Source organism: Natator depressus, chromosome 8, assembly GCF_965152275.1.
Source record: "Natator depressus isolate rNatDep1 chromosome 8, rNatDep2.hap1, whole genome shotgun sequence".
Lineage (NCBI taxonomy): Eukaryota > Metazoa > Chordata > Testudines > Cheloniidae > Natator > Natator depressus.
In genome coordinates this window covers 84178472-84194904 of record NC_134241.1, presented here as the reverse complement: position 1 = coordinate 84194904, position 16433 = coordinate 84178472, and the positions used below count along the sequence as shown (strand labels likewise).

Genomic DNA, 16433 nt, shown 5'->3' with positions numbered 1-16433 from the left:
CATCCTGCATTTGAAATGACAGATGAAACTGTTGCAGGGTGGATTGATTTAAATCAGTGATTTAAATAACCAATTTTAATCATGGCTTAAATCAGCAAGCAGGAAACCTTGATATAAATAATCAATTTTAATCTTGTTTTGCATTTGTACTTTTTAGTTATTTCCTAAAGAAAGGTTGATTCTCACTGGTTGGTAACCTTTAAAACATGTTGATTTGCAATTCAGAATAGCATTTATACTATATTTGGTGCTTCTTTTTGTTAAAGCATACATTATATCTATCTATACTATTTATTTAAGCAATTAGATGACAATTTACATTTATTCACTTTTTTAATTTTTACATTTCTAATATGTTAGAAAATGGTCAGTGATGCATTTGTCATTTGCTAATGAGCATTAATTTTTCTTGTGATTTGTGTCAAGCTCTATTTTGATGGAAATTAGAATTTAGTTAAAAATGAACCAAAACAGAATTTTAAAATGGTATTTTTATTATTTAGGTAGCTTTATTTAACTATGCTGGATACATAAGAAAAAAAGTTTAACAAAAAGATTATCAAAACAAAACTATTTTTTTTAAACAAAGGAAGTATTATCTGTAGTTAGTGACCTGAACTCATTGTTTCCAGTTACCATATCCTTCAAGAGTTTAAAATGAGTAGATCTCATCCTCTCACACTTTAGGTTTTTAATTCAGAGATTGGAAAAGAAAAACAAGCATTCCTGCTTTCTCAATTCCCAGTTGGTTTCTTAACTCTGCATGTACTAGTCATTGAACTGAGCTAACTAAATAAACTGAATTAAAGAAAATATTCTCTCGGTACCTGTAGCAGAGGCCTCTGCTGTCAAAAGGTGGTTTTGCACTTTAACGAACTCTGGTTTTAGGTGCTTAGCTATTGACCTCCACTAGTTCGGAGGTTTGACTTTCTTTAAAATTTGACAACAAACATGGACTGCTTGATATGATTTTTAAATTAAATTAAATAATTGAAATAGATTATAATAAGTTTAGTCTTTGACATAGGTTGTCATAATTTCAGTTAATTTTCGTTAAGTTTATTTTATTTTTTAAAACTATGTATTTTCAATAAAAAAATCAAATTTAAATAAAAAAACCCAAACCATTGATTTTTTTCTACTTTGACTTGTTGAGAAATCTCAAATCCAGGACTGGATTCCAGATCTCTTTCTTCTTCCAAGTTAGAAAATAAGGAAAGTAAAGCCCCATCCCTCTGAACTCCAGGGGCACATCTTTCACTACTCCAAGATTTAGAAGAGAGTCCACTACTTGTCTTAACATCTCATGAGAGGGATCCTTAAAGAGGGACAAGGAAGGGGTTGGACTAGGAAGGGACGGGGACTGAATGGAATACCCTACACTGACAATCTCTAAAATGGTGTGGTTTGAGGTAATTCCATTCCAGGCCTCTCAACAATAAAACAGTGGTTGCCTAAGAGGGGTGGGTGTGGTGGGAAAAACTATACAATGTTCAAATGCTTTGACGCCATAAAATTTGCTATTATGAGATGAACACAGTGTGCAGTAGAGGAGGAAAAGGTAGAGGGCCTTCTGCATTGCCCTTCTTCCTTGGCAGCTCAGATCCTAATCCAGTGAGGAAGAGGAGATATTTGTTGGGATCAAGAACTTTTCCTCAGCAGGTGTTCTTCATCACTTTCCTGTTCTTCATGTGGTATAGTGAGAGCTGTGGCAGCTTCTCTTCTTGAGCAACTCTACAAAGTTTCATAAAAGAAGGAGATTTAGCGCTAGTTAGTGGTAAAAGGCTGGGGCCAGAGAGGTAGATACCAAGGTATGTGCTCTCTCCAAGATTTCATAGGTCTGTGACTATAGTGACGGCTCTTAGATTCCCTGTCAGATCAGTAGGGGTCATACAATTGGGAACAAGATGAGCAGGTGGAGGATACCTCCTTACTATACTCAGAAGGGTAGAAAGAAAATGAGTACTCCTCCTCTAATGGTGGGTTTACCCTATTCAGAATTCTAGGGTGAGTTTAAGTTTCCCCACCCTTCCACCACTGGAGCTGAAGAGTTCACTAATACCATAATATTACTGGTAGTTGATACTTAAGTGCAGGGCAGTCCCACAACTGAGGACAATTGTGGTGATTCAGGTTTCACTGTCACTGCAACATCACTGAGTATCAAAAACAACATTGGTGCTAAGAAATCAGTGGTGGGAGAATCTGTACCATAGCTGTCAGCACTGGTCATGGGTGCCAGGGTCATCAGCACCTTGTGCATAAATGTCGGCACCAAGAGGTCAGTCCTGAGTGAAGTGCAGACTACTGCCTGAGATGGTACTGTATGTGGACCAAATTTAGGCCATGAACTACCTCTTTGGCTGAGTAATAAAATGACACCACCAGATCTACTTCTGATGTGTAATCAGAATCACATCTGCTAACTTTAGAGACAAAAATAAGCATTTACTGATTCACAGATTTGACAGCCAGAAAGGACTATTTTGATCATCTAATCTGATCTCCTGCACCACACAACAAATTTTCTTCCAGTAACTTCTGTATCAAGACCATAATTTCTGTCTGATCTAGAGCACAGACATCCAGTCTTGATTTAAAGACTTCATGTGATGGAGAATCCACTACATCCCTAAGTAAGTTGTTCCAATGGTAAATTAATCTAACTGTTAAAAAGCTGTATCTTATTTTTAGTCTGAATTTGTCTAGCATCAGACACTAGATCTAGTTATAACTTTGTCTGCTAGATTAAAGAGCCTGATCAGAAATCTTCCCCACATATAGGTACTTACAAATTGCGATCAAGTTACCTCAATCTTCTCTTGGATAAACTAAATAGATTGAGCTTCTTGAGCCTCTCATTGTAAGGCAGGTTTTCCAAACCTTGAATCATCCTTGTCGTTTATTTCTCAACCCTTTCCACCACATCACATTGGGAGCTCATGATCAGTTGGGTATCCATTACGACCTTGAAGTCATTTTCAGAGTCACTGTTTTCCAGAATCCAGTCCTCCATCGTGTAAGTGTGACCTATACCTCTTTTTTCTTAGGTGTACACAGTGGTTATATTAAAATGCACGTTGCTCAAGTGAGCCCATTTTACCAAGCAGTCCAGATTGTTCTGTAGAATAGATCTGGTCTATTCATTCCATTATTGCTTTTTATTCCCCTTAGCATGGCAAAGCCAATAACTAAGAGGGAGAGAGCTAGATTCTATTCCATCTTGTGCATCATCAGCACAATCATTTACTAAATTTCCAATCAGTTACACAAGTGTAAACCCATTGAAGACAATGGAATTGCTCAGCTGTCACTAATGGCATAATTTGAGACAATAAGGTTACACAGGTGCAACTGGGGGTTTAATACGGCTTGCAGAACTTTTGTTTGTGGGAAAGATGGAAATTGGCTCACTCACCTCTCAGACTGGAGGTTGTGCTTGTAGTTAAAGAAAAACATTTTTACTGTAAATTAAGCATATTTCATATGGATGTCTTTGGAAGCTAACAAACATGGACCCTCACAAGTCATTTTTCAGAGCAGACCTATGCTTTAATGTGAATAGGTGTCTTTAGGGATTTGGAAAAAAATACTTTAAAATAGATAAAGTAATTGCCTGAAAAATGCAGTTAGTATGTGTGCAGAATAGTTATATTGCACAATAGAATTTACTTTTGCCATACATTTACAAAATCCTAATTTTCATGGTTCAAGGCTCAACTATTCCAAATTGTATCAAGCTGAATTCTAAGGAATGCATTGACATTCTCGATTCAGTTTTTTTGCCCCAAAATTGTCTTGGGCAATAAACTGTTAAAGATTTATTTGCACCTTAGTAAAAATAACATGGCATTGTGCTGCACACAAAGACACTGCATCGTGAGACAAAAAGGTTGCTGTTGTGTCTTATCTGAACAGGGCATGATTACGCAAGCATACATTTTCTACAAAGTCTCAAAGAAAAGAATGAGAAATCTTAACCACAATGGTGAAGTCTTGGACTAATGAATACTTTGATGCTTTTTGTTTGCTTTCTATAGACTTTTGACAGTATAATCCAGCACAGGTGATGCTGCATTATAAGAATAATGTACTGTCTGCTTTATTTTTGTGGACAAAAAAAAACCCCAATGTTTTATTTTGTGGAATATTCCCTTAAAAAAATCATGTTAGTGTTGAAATGTGGTTATGGTCACTGTCCTCACTTTATGTAAATGGACAAATCCTGCCCTGTCCTCCTTAGCCATGGAAGGTGGTGCACACAGGGAACTTTCACGCTGCTGCAGAGTTGGGTGAGCTGAGAAAGGTGGCTCTGAATTCCACTACTTTGTGGATCTGTTCGATTTTCCCTATGGGAGGCAAACAAAACACTATACAGGCCACTTCAAGCCTGAGGTCTCCCCACCTTCCCAAGTACCCAGTACATGTACCTAGCACTTGTGCTCAGATTCAGTGCAAGAGACACGATTGGCTAAGCAAGGTATTAAGGATGTACTTGAAGTTCCCCTTGATTTTGTGGTTTCACTTCTAGAGGAACACTTTGTTTACAATACTGTAACTCTGATATTTGATCTGTTTTTGGAACTGAGCAAGGATGTGATTTATTTGTGTTTCTGTTTATTCTACAAAAAAGCATCCAAAACATTCTAGCATATGGATGTATTTCAATCTAGAAAAATGATCCACATCCAATCCAGCATTCATATTATAACACTGAATATTAAGAGAAACATACCTCTGCTCCTGAAAATTTTTAATCAGCTCCTTCCATTTTTCCATATTTTCTTTGTTTTCCTTAACAATGCTCTTTCTTTCCTTCAGGGTTTCCTCACTTTTCCTCAATCTGTCAAGTCTAAACAAACTCTGTGTCAAAGAAGCATGCTGAATGCTGAAGTCTTGAATTAATGAATACTGTGATGCTTTTTGGTTCTTGGTTTCTAAAAACTGAGCATGCCTTTGCCTTACTTTTTCAATAAATCCTGATCTTCTCAATTGATGTTGTTGTAAAGCTTCTTGAATTCTAATATCTTCTTCTTTGCATCTTTTCTGAACACCATTCTTTTTCTCCTCAAGAAAACCCTTAATACAGTAGTCAGTTTCACCTTTGGCAATTTGCATCTGCATAACCCCACGTATCTTTTTAGCTTGGATCTCACATCTCTTACTCTCCCTGTAGGCTTTATCAATAACATAAAATGGTCCAAGTCTTACAGATCCATACATTCTAGCAAAAATCCTCTTCTCTATACTTACTGGGTGATTCACAGCTTTAAGCTGTGGAGCAGGATGAACAAGAGAATGAAATGGGTATATGGCATGCCAAATTTCTTCCTCTTTCTTTTGAAATATCATCAGCTTCTCCTTCACTGAATGAAAAGCAGCTTTACAAACTGAAAGCCTAAATTTAGTTTCTACCTCCTCCTCCATATTAGGTTTCTCCACGTCCAAGAAACCTACAATACAAAGAATGCAATATTTAATCTGTGATGTATATTTGATTATTAAAATTTACTATTTCTTATTATTTCAGACTCTTTATTAGATTTTAATATCTACGGATGATAAATGTCCTATTTAAGTCAATCTATCCTCTTGTGAGTTTGAATTAAATATTAGATTACTTTGAAATAAGACTTTAAATTATCTTGTTATATCAGCACAGTATTATCATCTGCCAAAATGTGTTTGTTCAACACACCTAATAATGATAAGCAAAGGCTCAGAGTTAAGTCTAATAGACTGCTTTTTATTGTGTCAAAATGGCTGTGCAAAAGTTTTAAAATATTTAATAATAATAGTAGTAAGTGCCAACTTAAAAATCAGCTACTATTCTTTTTGGAGTCTAATCAAACCCCTCAATGAATTCAGTCGGAATCTTTCAATTTACTTTAATAAGTTTTAGATCAGCACCCTGCTCTATTACTTGTCCAAAGAAAATTATGATATTTTTGAAAGTTTCACAAGTTCCTATACCTGCTACCTTTTTAAAGGCAGAATTTTTTAACCTACTGACATTAAAAAAAATCACAGCATAAAATAATGTAACAGTTGAATAATATTATTATAAATAATATCAATTTTTATTCTGATTTTTAAAAATATATCCTTTGCTCTACCTGTATTTCACAGTGTCTCTTAAAATTAAATATCAGTCATATTCAATTGGGTACTCCATCTTCTATATTAACATCCAAAACAAATTCTTCCTCCCTTTTATAGACTGAGTATAATACATGTTCAAGTATTGTCATTCATTTTATTTATGTGAAAATGTTTACAAAACAGTAGGCCCGTTACTCAATGAGGGGGGAAAGACAATAACAGAAAATGTGGAAATGGCAAAGGTGCTTAATCACTTCTTTGTTTCGGTTTCCACCAAGAAGGTTGCTGGTGATGGGACGTCTAACATAGTGAATGCCAGTGAAAATGAGGTTGGATCAGAGTCTAAAATAGGGAAAGAACAAGTCAAAAATTATTTAGACAGGTTAGATATCTTCAAATCACCAGGGCCTGATGATATGCATCCAAGAATACTCAAGGAGCTGACTGAGAAGATATCTGGGAGACATTCCAGAAGACTGGAAAACGGCAAATAGAGCTGCCCATCTATAAAAAGTGAAATAAGGACAACCCAGGGAATTACAGACCAGTCAGCTTAACTACTGTACCCAGAAAGATAATGGAGCAAATAATTAAGATATCAATTTGCAAATAGCTAGAAGATAATAAGTTGATAAATAACAATCAGCATGGATTTGTCAAGAACAACTCGTGTCAAACCAACCTGATAGCTTTCTTTGACAGGGTAACAAGCCTTGTGGATCGGGGGGAAAGGGGTAGATGTGGTATAACTTGACATGAGTAAGGCTTTCAATACTGTCTCGCATGACCTTCTCATAAACAAACTAGGGAAATACAACCTAGATGGAGCTATTATAAGGTGGGTGCATAACTGGTTGGAAAGTTGTTCCCAGAGAGCAGTTACCAGTGGTTCACAGTCATGCTGGAAGGGCATAACGAATGGGGTCCCACAGCGATCAGTTCTGGGTCCAGTTCTCTTCAATATCTTCATCAATGATTTAGATCAGTGGTTCCCAAACTTGTTCCGCCACTTGTGCAGGGAAAGCCCCTGGCGGGCCGGGCCAGTTGGTTTACCTGCCGTGTCCGCAGGTTCGGCCGATTGTGGCTCCCAGTGGCCACGGTTCGCTGCTCCAGGCCAATGGGAGCTGCTGGAAGTGGCATGGGCTGAGGAACTTACTGGCCACTGCTTCCAGCAGCTACCATTGGCCTGGAGCAGCGAACCGCAGCCAGTGGGAGCCGCGATAGGCTGAACCTGCGGACACGGCAGGTAAACAAACCGGCCCGTCCCATCAGGGGCTTTCCCTGCACAAGCGGCGGAACAAGTTTGGGATCCACTGATTTAGATAATGGCATAGAGAGTACACTTATAAAGTTCGCAGACGATACCAAGCTGGGAGGGATTGTCAGTGCTTTGAAGGATAGGATTATAATTCAAAATGATCTGGACAAACTAGAGAAATGGTCTCAAGTAAACAGGATGAAATTCGATAAGGACAAATGCAAAGTACTCCACTTAGGAAGGAAAAATCAGTTGCATACATACAAAATGGGAAACGACTGCCTAGGAAGGAGTACTGCGGAAAGGGATCTGGGGGTCACAGTGGATCACAAGCTAAGTATGACTCAACAGTGTAATGCTGTTGCAAAAAAAGCAAACATCATTCTGGGATGTATTAGCAGGAGTATTGTAAGCAAGACACGAGAAGTAATTTTTCCGCTCTACTCAATGCTGATTAGGCCTCAACTGGAGAATTGTGTCCAGTTCTGGGTACCACATTTCACGAAAGATGTAGACAAATTGGAGAAAGTCCAGAGAAGAACAACAAAAATGATTAAAGGTCTAGAAAACATGACCTATGAGGGAAGATTGAAAAAATTGGGTTTGTTTAGTCTGGAGAAGAGAAGACTGAGAGGGTACACGATAACAGTTTTCAAGTACATAAAAGGTTGTTACAAGGAGGAGGGAGAAAAATTGTTCTTCTTAACTTCTGAGGATAGGACAAGAAGCAATGGGCTTAAATTGCAGCAAGGGAGGTTTAGGTTGGACATTAGGAAAAACTTCCTAACTGTCAGAATGGTTAATCATTTGAATAAATTACCTAGGAAGGTTGTGGAATCTCCATCATTGGGGATTTTTAAGAGCAGGTTGGACAAACCCCTGTTACGGATGGTCTAGAGATAATACTTAGTCCTGCCTTGAGTTCAGGGGACTGGACTAGATGACCGCTCAAGATCCCTTCCAGTTCTATGATTCTATGTTCAGCTCATGCACTCCCCTCAGAGCTTTACAGTGCCAAGGAACATAGTAAGAAGCATGAAGTGAATTTTTTGGCCTTTGTGGCTTTCATTTAAGGACTTAATGTTATTTTTATGCAATAACTGCATTCGCAAAATAGCCATGGTCACAAAAGAATTTTTTGTTTTACCTGTTTTCTGATCAAATCCACTTCTTACATGAGTGCCAGTCACATTGCTTCATTTACAGATAAAATAACTTTTAGTACTATAAGAACTGCAGAGCCAACATGCAGTAGTTGCATAGGAGCATGCTATATTTTGTTCTGCCTCATGCATTATCTTGCAAAGCAAGACATATGCTGAATATAGAATATTTATGTGTTGACAATGTATGAGGGTAAAAAGAAAATGGCTTGATTTCAAGACACTTGAAGTGCTGTCAATTTAAAAAAATCTTGTTTTGATTTGAAAATTGAGAAAATTTGTTACAGAGTGACTTAAGGAGAATAAATATCAAACACCAAAATGTCATTTTACAGAATCATTTTTCTAATCATAATCATATAAGAGGTAAGCATAAACATTCTCTCTTTTCAAGCTGAAAAGGGGTTTTTGTGGGTGAAAACAAGAGAAAGGTTTACATGAAGTTTCCTTTTGAAGAATATATAGCTATATGTCAGTGAAAAAATACATGAGTTTTACCTAAGATTTGTGGCAAATAATGTAGATCAAGCTCATGTCTCATATTTCAGATATTTTTCCCCCTGCCATCCTCAATACAATAATCCTTTGACTATGTCAACAGGAATAGTTCAGTATGTCTACTAGGATGTTCTCTTACTCTTTGAGGTACGTGAGAATTAAAAAATGCTTTTCTTGAAATCATTATTTTCATTAAGAGGGACTCCCGACATACATATAAGGCAGACAGAGTGGCCTCCTGTGTTTATTTAGACATCACTTACTGAGTCAACATTTCCTTATGTATACTAGATTTTTTAAATGTCTACAATGCTTTAAAGACTTTGTTCAGTAAGAAGATATAGACATTATTTTGATTTCCTGGAATGATCACACCACTATGGTTGCACAAGTCTCTTATGAAAGCTCTCAGCCTACATTGCATACAACTTAACTTAACGTAACTTAAATTAGCGACTTGAATTAACAGAGTAACTAATAGCAACAGTAGGTTGTACTGGGGAGCAATTAAATACAATAAAATATCATCTATTATATTAAAATAAGAAGCACCTCAAAATGCAAAGTACTGACAACGTCCTTTAAATAATTTACAAACTTGACATTAGACTTTGAGTAAAAAAGTCCCCTGAAAACCCATGTTTGAGGAAGATAAAAATTGTTGATGTTAGAGGGCACCATATTCTCCATAATTTCACCATTCAAATAAAAATTAAAGGTTATGATATTAAGAGAGACAAGGAAGCTGAGGTAATATCTTTTATTGGACCAACTTACATTGGTGAGAGAGACAAGCTTTGAAGCTACACAGAGCTCTTGCTAAGGTCTGGGAAAGGCACAATGGCTATGTCTACTAGCAACTGAACGACAAAATGTTTGTCTTTCAGAGGTGTTAAAAAACATCTCCCCCACACCAAAAGACACAAGTTTTGCGGATGACAAGCACTGGTGGGAACAGCGCTTTGTGGGCAAGAGTGCTCTCCTGCTGACACAGCTAATGCCACTCTTTGGGGGTAGAAGTTTTTGTCAGCAGGCGAGCCGACAAACAGCAGCTACACTGTGTGCCTTTTAGCGGCACAGAGGTAATGACACAGCTATGTTGCTAGAAGCTGCGTAGTGTAGACATAGCCTAAGTGTGTCACAGCTAAATACAAGATCAAACAGATAGTTTAGTGTAAGTAGTTAGCACATATTTTAAGGGACCATTCAAGCTGAAGTAGCCCATTAGCACCTCTGCAGACATAGGACAAAAAGGGGAGTTAGTTGGTTTCAGGTTGTTGAAATAACCCATAAATCCCGTGTCTTTATCAAGACCATGATTTTTAGTGTCTAGCAAAGCTGTGAATTTAAGCTCCCAAGCTTGTCTTTTGAAAGTGTTGTGTAGGTTTCCTTTCAGGATGAGGACTGATAGGTCAGATATAGAGTGATCGCTTTGTGGAAAGTGTTCACCCACTTTCCTGGACACCATGATCAGCTTCAACAGTGGAACCATATGGACAAGTATATACAAGAAACCCACGGATCACTGCACCTACCTTCATAGATTTAGTAACCACCCCAAACACACCAAGAAATCTGTTATCTACAGCCAGGCTCTCAAATTCCACAGAATATGCACCAAACAGAAAATCTGGGATATACACCTTAACACACCCAAAACCACCTTCACCAAACAAGAACACCAGAGAAGTAGGTCACATCATGGAATGGGCAACTCAAATACCCCAAGAGAACCTGATTCATATGGAGATAAATACCCCTCTGAGAATGAATACCTTTAGTTGTCACCTACCACCCCACACTGAAACCCATTCAGGGTATCATCGAACAACTACAATCCATGCTTGATGTGGACCCCATCCTGAAAGAAATCTTTCCTGAACCCCTTCTAGCTTTCAAATAACCCCTCAACCTCTCCAAGCTCATCATCAGAAGCAAGCTCCTCACAGACAAGGACACACAAATGTAAAGTCGCACCAGACCGCTCTGATGGACCAGCACTAGTAGGTGATGAGAGACACACTTTGCCAGTGGGTTTCACAGATATTTGCTGACAGCAGAGCAATAGTGAAACTCAGGAATTTTCAGTTCTATTTAAAGCTCTCGATGGGAGTATGCTCTAGTGGGCACAGATTCTTCTGCCTGTTCCCCCTAAGCTTGATCCCTCCTGCCCTTTTCCCCTCCAACCTGTCTCTGTCTCTGCCCTGGCTCCCTTTTCCAGTTTCATTTTCCTTGCCTAACCAATCTCCATCCCTCAGGATTCTCATCCCAATACCAGTATCCTTGACCACCTAGTCTAGTTTCCCCACGTTGCCTCACTATCCAAGTACCAATTCCCCCCGCCCACCCCACCCCCCCCCCACACACTCTCAGTTTCTCCCTTTCCCTACACCCAGTCTCAGTTCCCACCTCCTGGCTCTGCAACCAGTCTCTCTTTTCCCACACTGGCTTTCACTCCTTGTCTTCCCTCCTCAAGCTCCTCATCCAGTCTCAGTCTCCCCACCTACCTCATCCTGTTTGTTGCCCTGATCTCTCTTTTCTCTGGCTTCTTCTCCCAGTTTCTTTGCCTAGCCATTCCCCAGTCTTCTCCTGCACCCTAACTCCTTATCAGATCTGTTTCCCCTTCCTCCTGCCCTCATTCTCATTCCCTCACACACTGGTTTCTGGTCCCAGGATCCTTGTCCAGACATTCTCAGTCTCCCCTTCCCCCCAATTCATTGTACAATTTCCATGTTCCCAAGAGCAAAATTGAATTCCAGTCCCAGTCTCCTTGCCCAACCAGTCCCAGCCTCTCCAGGTCTAATTCCAGTCTCTCCTCCCAGCTCCCAGCCACTTTCTTTCCTTTCACCTCCAGTCCCAGTCTCACCAGACAACTTCTTCTTCCATACTGCCAGAGTGCGAGTAAAAGAGTCATTGAGAGCACAGGAGAAATAGACTACTGCTCTCACTCCCAGTGTGCAGCCCCAGTCTGACCAAGAGCAGCAATTACCGGGAAAGTCAGGTTCCCAGACCAGTCTCCCTCCCTGGGCTTCTCATCTAGGCTCATTGTCCGTGCCTCCCCTTGCTCCTTGTCCCAAACTCTTTGCTGAGCCAGTGCCAGTTCTTCCCCCACACTCTAGCCTCTTTCCAGATCTGTCCCCCAGTTCTCCACTGGTTCCCAGGCTCAGTCTTCTTGCCCAGCCAGTCCTCCTAATTCCCAGACCCAGTCTCTACCACCCCCACCAGCCTCCAGGCCTGGTCCACACCACCAAGGCTCCTTGTCCAACTCTACTCCCCCAGCCTTCTCCTGCAACACCCTAGGTCTGGCTCTTGTCTCCTTTTCATTTGAATCAAATCGCCTCCTCCTCCACACTGTCTGGGAGAAGTCATTGAGAACACAGGAGAGGCAGGCTCTGTGCTCCCAGTTCCACTGTTTGGCCCATCCTCAGCTCAGAGCAGTCATTACTGGGACAGGCCTGTTTTGCTCCAATAGCCCTAGGCTGGAGAGAATGTGCTCAGTCATTCATCAGAGCTGTGAGGGGATGGAGAATGCTCCGTTGCTCTGCAGGGATCATCCATGCATAGTATGCTCAATGAGGATGGAATCTTCAGAGATTTTAGCTGTTAAACTCTAGCAAGTCTCCACAGGGCATGTGTGAAGTACAATTTCTTAAAATATTCCAAAGGCTTATAAATTGGCCAAATGTTGGTGGATTTTTGATGGAGCAACAAAAGACACATTCCTGACACAAAGGTCACCCCCCCCTGCCAAATTTCAAGTCCTTGTTCCAAAGAATGGGGGCAGTAGAGCTGTTCAAAGAAAGGGTTACCAGAATTTTTTAACATAGGCAAGACAATGTATTGCTCCCTAGACTCATTCTTGCAAATGGCTGAACTGTTTTGATTGAAAATTTTAAAAAAATTACAGCTTGAGTCAGACACACAGATGGAAAAAGTTAGCCTGAATAATTAAAGTTTGGAAAAGTTATAAGCAACTGAAAATAGGGTCTGATAATGTGAAGTATCAAGCAACTTTAATTAGAAGTGACACTACCAGCCCCACCTATAATAAATAACTAATATGGTTGCTAAAATCTTTCCAAGTAGCTTTTTCTCATTTACGGTTAGTTAGATTTTTTATTTTATAAAGTATTACAAAAGGATCACATTACTAACCCTTCCTCCATGGAATTCTATGTTCCCCTAGTTTATTCTTTTTTTTTTCCCTCAATGTGGGTGAAATGGAGAAAACTGGTTGTTTTTTTCTTCTCAGACATAAAACAGGAAGCTTTTTAAAATTATTCATATAGGAGACCTGTTAACAAAACAAATTTTATTTTAATTAAACATGTCATTATAATCAAGAAAATGAAGACTTGTAGCAATAATACAGCATATATTACTTTTTCCTATAAATAATTAGATATCTATACACTTTTTTACCGATTTGACAAAAAAAAACCTCCTTTTTTTTGTGGGCTGATACTCCTTTTTTGCAAGACTATTTGTTACTAGGCAGAGTCTCTCTTTGCTTGGCTAGGTGCATACTTGTTCCAACCCCACACCTCTAATCCTGAAAAAAATTCCAGCTCTTAGTCTAAACAACTCTTCACTTATCATATGTTATACCAAGATGCATTCCTTTGCAGTTTTTCAGTGACAAGGGCACTTTATCTTTAGCAGTGTGAGCAAACAAGGAGCCCTAAAGAACAGTTTATGATATTCTCAGCTTTTTAAGTGAATACAGTGCTTGCTTGTAAAACACATTTGAAGCTCACACCCTTATTTATCCACAGAACTGGTACATGATACGCAGTAGCAATTCATGACATGGTGTCATGCAAATGTGTGTAATTCTTGACCTACTATTTCCAACTCTTGGGTAAGAGGTGGTTTTTGTTTCTGTGCCCACTGGCATTCTGGCTTTTTTGCTGAGACTGTCATACAAGGATGCCAATTGATACTAACTGAGGTGATGCATTTTACGATGTAGATACCAGCCAACTGGAAATTGAACTGAAACTCATTTCACGTACACTGCCAAACAGCTATCAGATAACATTTTTCTCTCACTTCTCAAGTGAGCCAGATCCAAACTAGTGACCCACAGTTAGTTGAAAAGGATTGGTAATGAGAAACGTAACCTAAATTATCCAGTGCACCAGGCTTATCATAGAATCATAGACTCATAGAATGTCAGGATTGGAAGGGACCTCAGGAGGTCATCTAGTCCAACCCCCTACTCAAAGCAGGACCAATCCCCAACTAAATCATCCCAGACAGGGCTATGTCAAGCCTGACCTTAAAAATATCTAAGGAAGGAGATTCCACCACCTCCCTAGGTAACGCATTCCAGTGTTTCACCACCCTCCTAGTGAAAAAGCTTTTCCTAATATCCAACCTAAACCTCCCCCACTGCAACTTGAGACCATTACTCCTTGTTCTGTCATCAGCTACCACTGAGAACAGTCTAGAGCCATCCTCTTTGGAACCCCCTTTCAGGTAGTTGAAAGCAGCTATCAAATCCCCCTTCGTTCTTCTCTTCTGCAGACTAAACAATCCCAGTTCCCTCAGCCTTTCCTCATAAGTCATGTGTTCCAGTCCCCTAATCATTTTTGTTGCCCTTCGCTGGACTCTTTCCAATTTTTCCACATCCTTCTTGTAGTGTGGGGCCCAAAACTGGACACAGTACTCCAGATGAGGCCTCACCAATGTCAAATAGAGGGGAACGATCATGTCCCTCGATCTGCTGGCAATGCCCCTACATATACATCCCAAAATGCCATTGGCCTTCTTGGCAACAAGGGTACACAGTTGACTCATATCCAGCTTCTCATCCACTGTAACCCCTAGGTCCTTTTCTGCAGAACTGCTGCCGAGCCATTCGGTCCCTAGTCTGTAGCGGTGCATGGGATTCTTCCGTCCTAAGTGCAGGACTCTGCACTTGTCCTTGTTGAACCTCATCAGATTTCTTTTGGCCCATCCTCTAATTTGTCGAGGGCCCTCTGTATCCTATCCCTACCCTCCAGCGTATCTACCTCTCCTCCCAGTTTAGTGTCATCTGCAAACTTGCTGAGGGTGCAATCCACGCCATCTTCTAGATCATTAATGAAGATATTGAACAAAACCGGCCCGAGGACCGACCCTTGGGGCACTCCGCTAGATACCGGCTGCCAACTAGACATGGAGCCATTGATCACTACCCGTTGAGCCCGACAATCTAGCCAACTTTCTATCCACCTTATAGTCCATTCATCCAACCCATACTTCTTTAACTTGCTGGCAAGAATACTGTGGGAGACCGTGTCAAAAGCTTTGCTAAAGTCAAGGAACAACACATCCACTGCTTTCCCTTCATCCACAGAGCCAGTTATCTCGTCATAGAAGGCAATTAGATTAATCAGGCACGACTTGCCCTTGGTGAATCCATGCTGACTGTTCCTGATCACTTTCCTCTCCTCTAAGTGCTTCAGAATTGATTCCTTGGGGACCTGCTCCATGATTTTTCCAGGGACTGAGGCGAGGCTGACTGGCCTGTAGTTCCCAGGATCCTCCTTCTTCCCTTTTTTAAAGATGGGCACTACATTAGCCTTTTTCCAGTCGTCTGGGACTTCCCCCAATCGCCATGAGTTTTCAAAGATAATGGCCATAATATTCTGTAGGTCAGTCAATAAGATGTTTGAAAGCTTGAACACATGATTTAATGCACATATTGTACCTTGGGCTTTGCAGAAATGGTGCAGATGGGTTCAGAGGCAGAAGATCCATCCTTGTTGCCAAAATATTGTAGCAACCAGGCAAGGTACTAACAAACTTCAACAGGACTTTATTTTTAAAGTGGAAACCTGTTTACCAAGCTGCTGCTGCACCCTCGGTAGCTCTCACTCTGCCTCCTCAACTCCCCCCCCCCCCCCGTTTCCTGTCCTTTCAGACTCCCAACAGCCAGTGCTCCCAGTTCTAATAATTACAAGCAGCATCTAAACACCACATATGTTTCAACAGTAAGATTGTAAACAATGTCTCTTTAGACAAAACATGATTTCAAGTCTTTAGATAAGATTTTTTTTAACAAATATTATTGCCTATATGTTTCATTTAAATTTATTCTTACTTATGTCGTTTCCCATGTAATTTAGTTATGTCAACAGTGATATGCATTCCACTATCTTCTATAAATTAATTGCTGGATCTAGTTTTCTTTCCATTCTACACACAAAAAAATAAACTATACCAAAGGTAAAACAAAACAAAACAACAATTCAGACTTATGACAATGATGTAAGAAAACATATGACTGTGTTTATTTTACACAATTCATTTAAAAGATCATAGTTACTAGTTCATGCAAATGCCAAATTTACACTGTTTCTTTTTTTTTCCCCCAGTATACCCTATGTCTTATTACTTGTGAAAGGTGCCAATTTACTGCCAAA

At 39.7% G+C, this 16433-nt stretch overlaps 1 protein-coding gene across 2 annotated transcripts in view; it reads right to left on the bottom strand.

Moving 5' to 3' along the window:
• LRRIQ3 (leucine rich repeats and IQ motif containing 3) overlaps window positions 1-16433 on the bottom strand; it is a 108268-nt gene that overhangs the window by 36686 nt on the left and 55149 nt on the right. For both annotated transcript variants that reach the window (XM_074961533.1, XM_074961532.1), the window contains 2 exons: window positions 13177-13315; window positions 4736-5453 (listed from right to left, as the gene is read on the bottom strand). In XM_074961533.1, the coding sequence (XP_074817634.1) occupies window positions 4736-5453; window positions 13177-13315 (857 nt within the window). The remainder of the gene's footprint in view (window positions 1-4735; window positions 5454-13176; window positions 13316-16433) is intronic.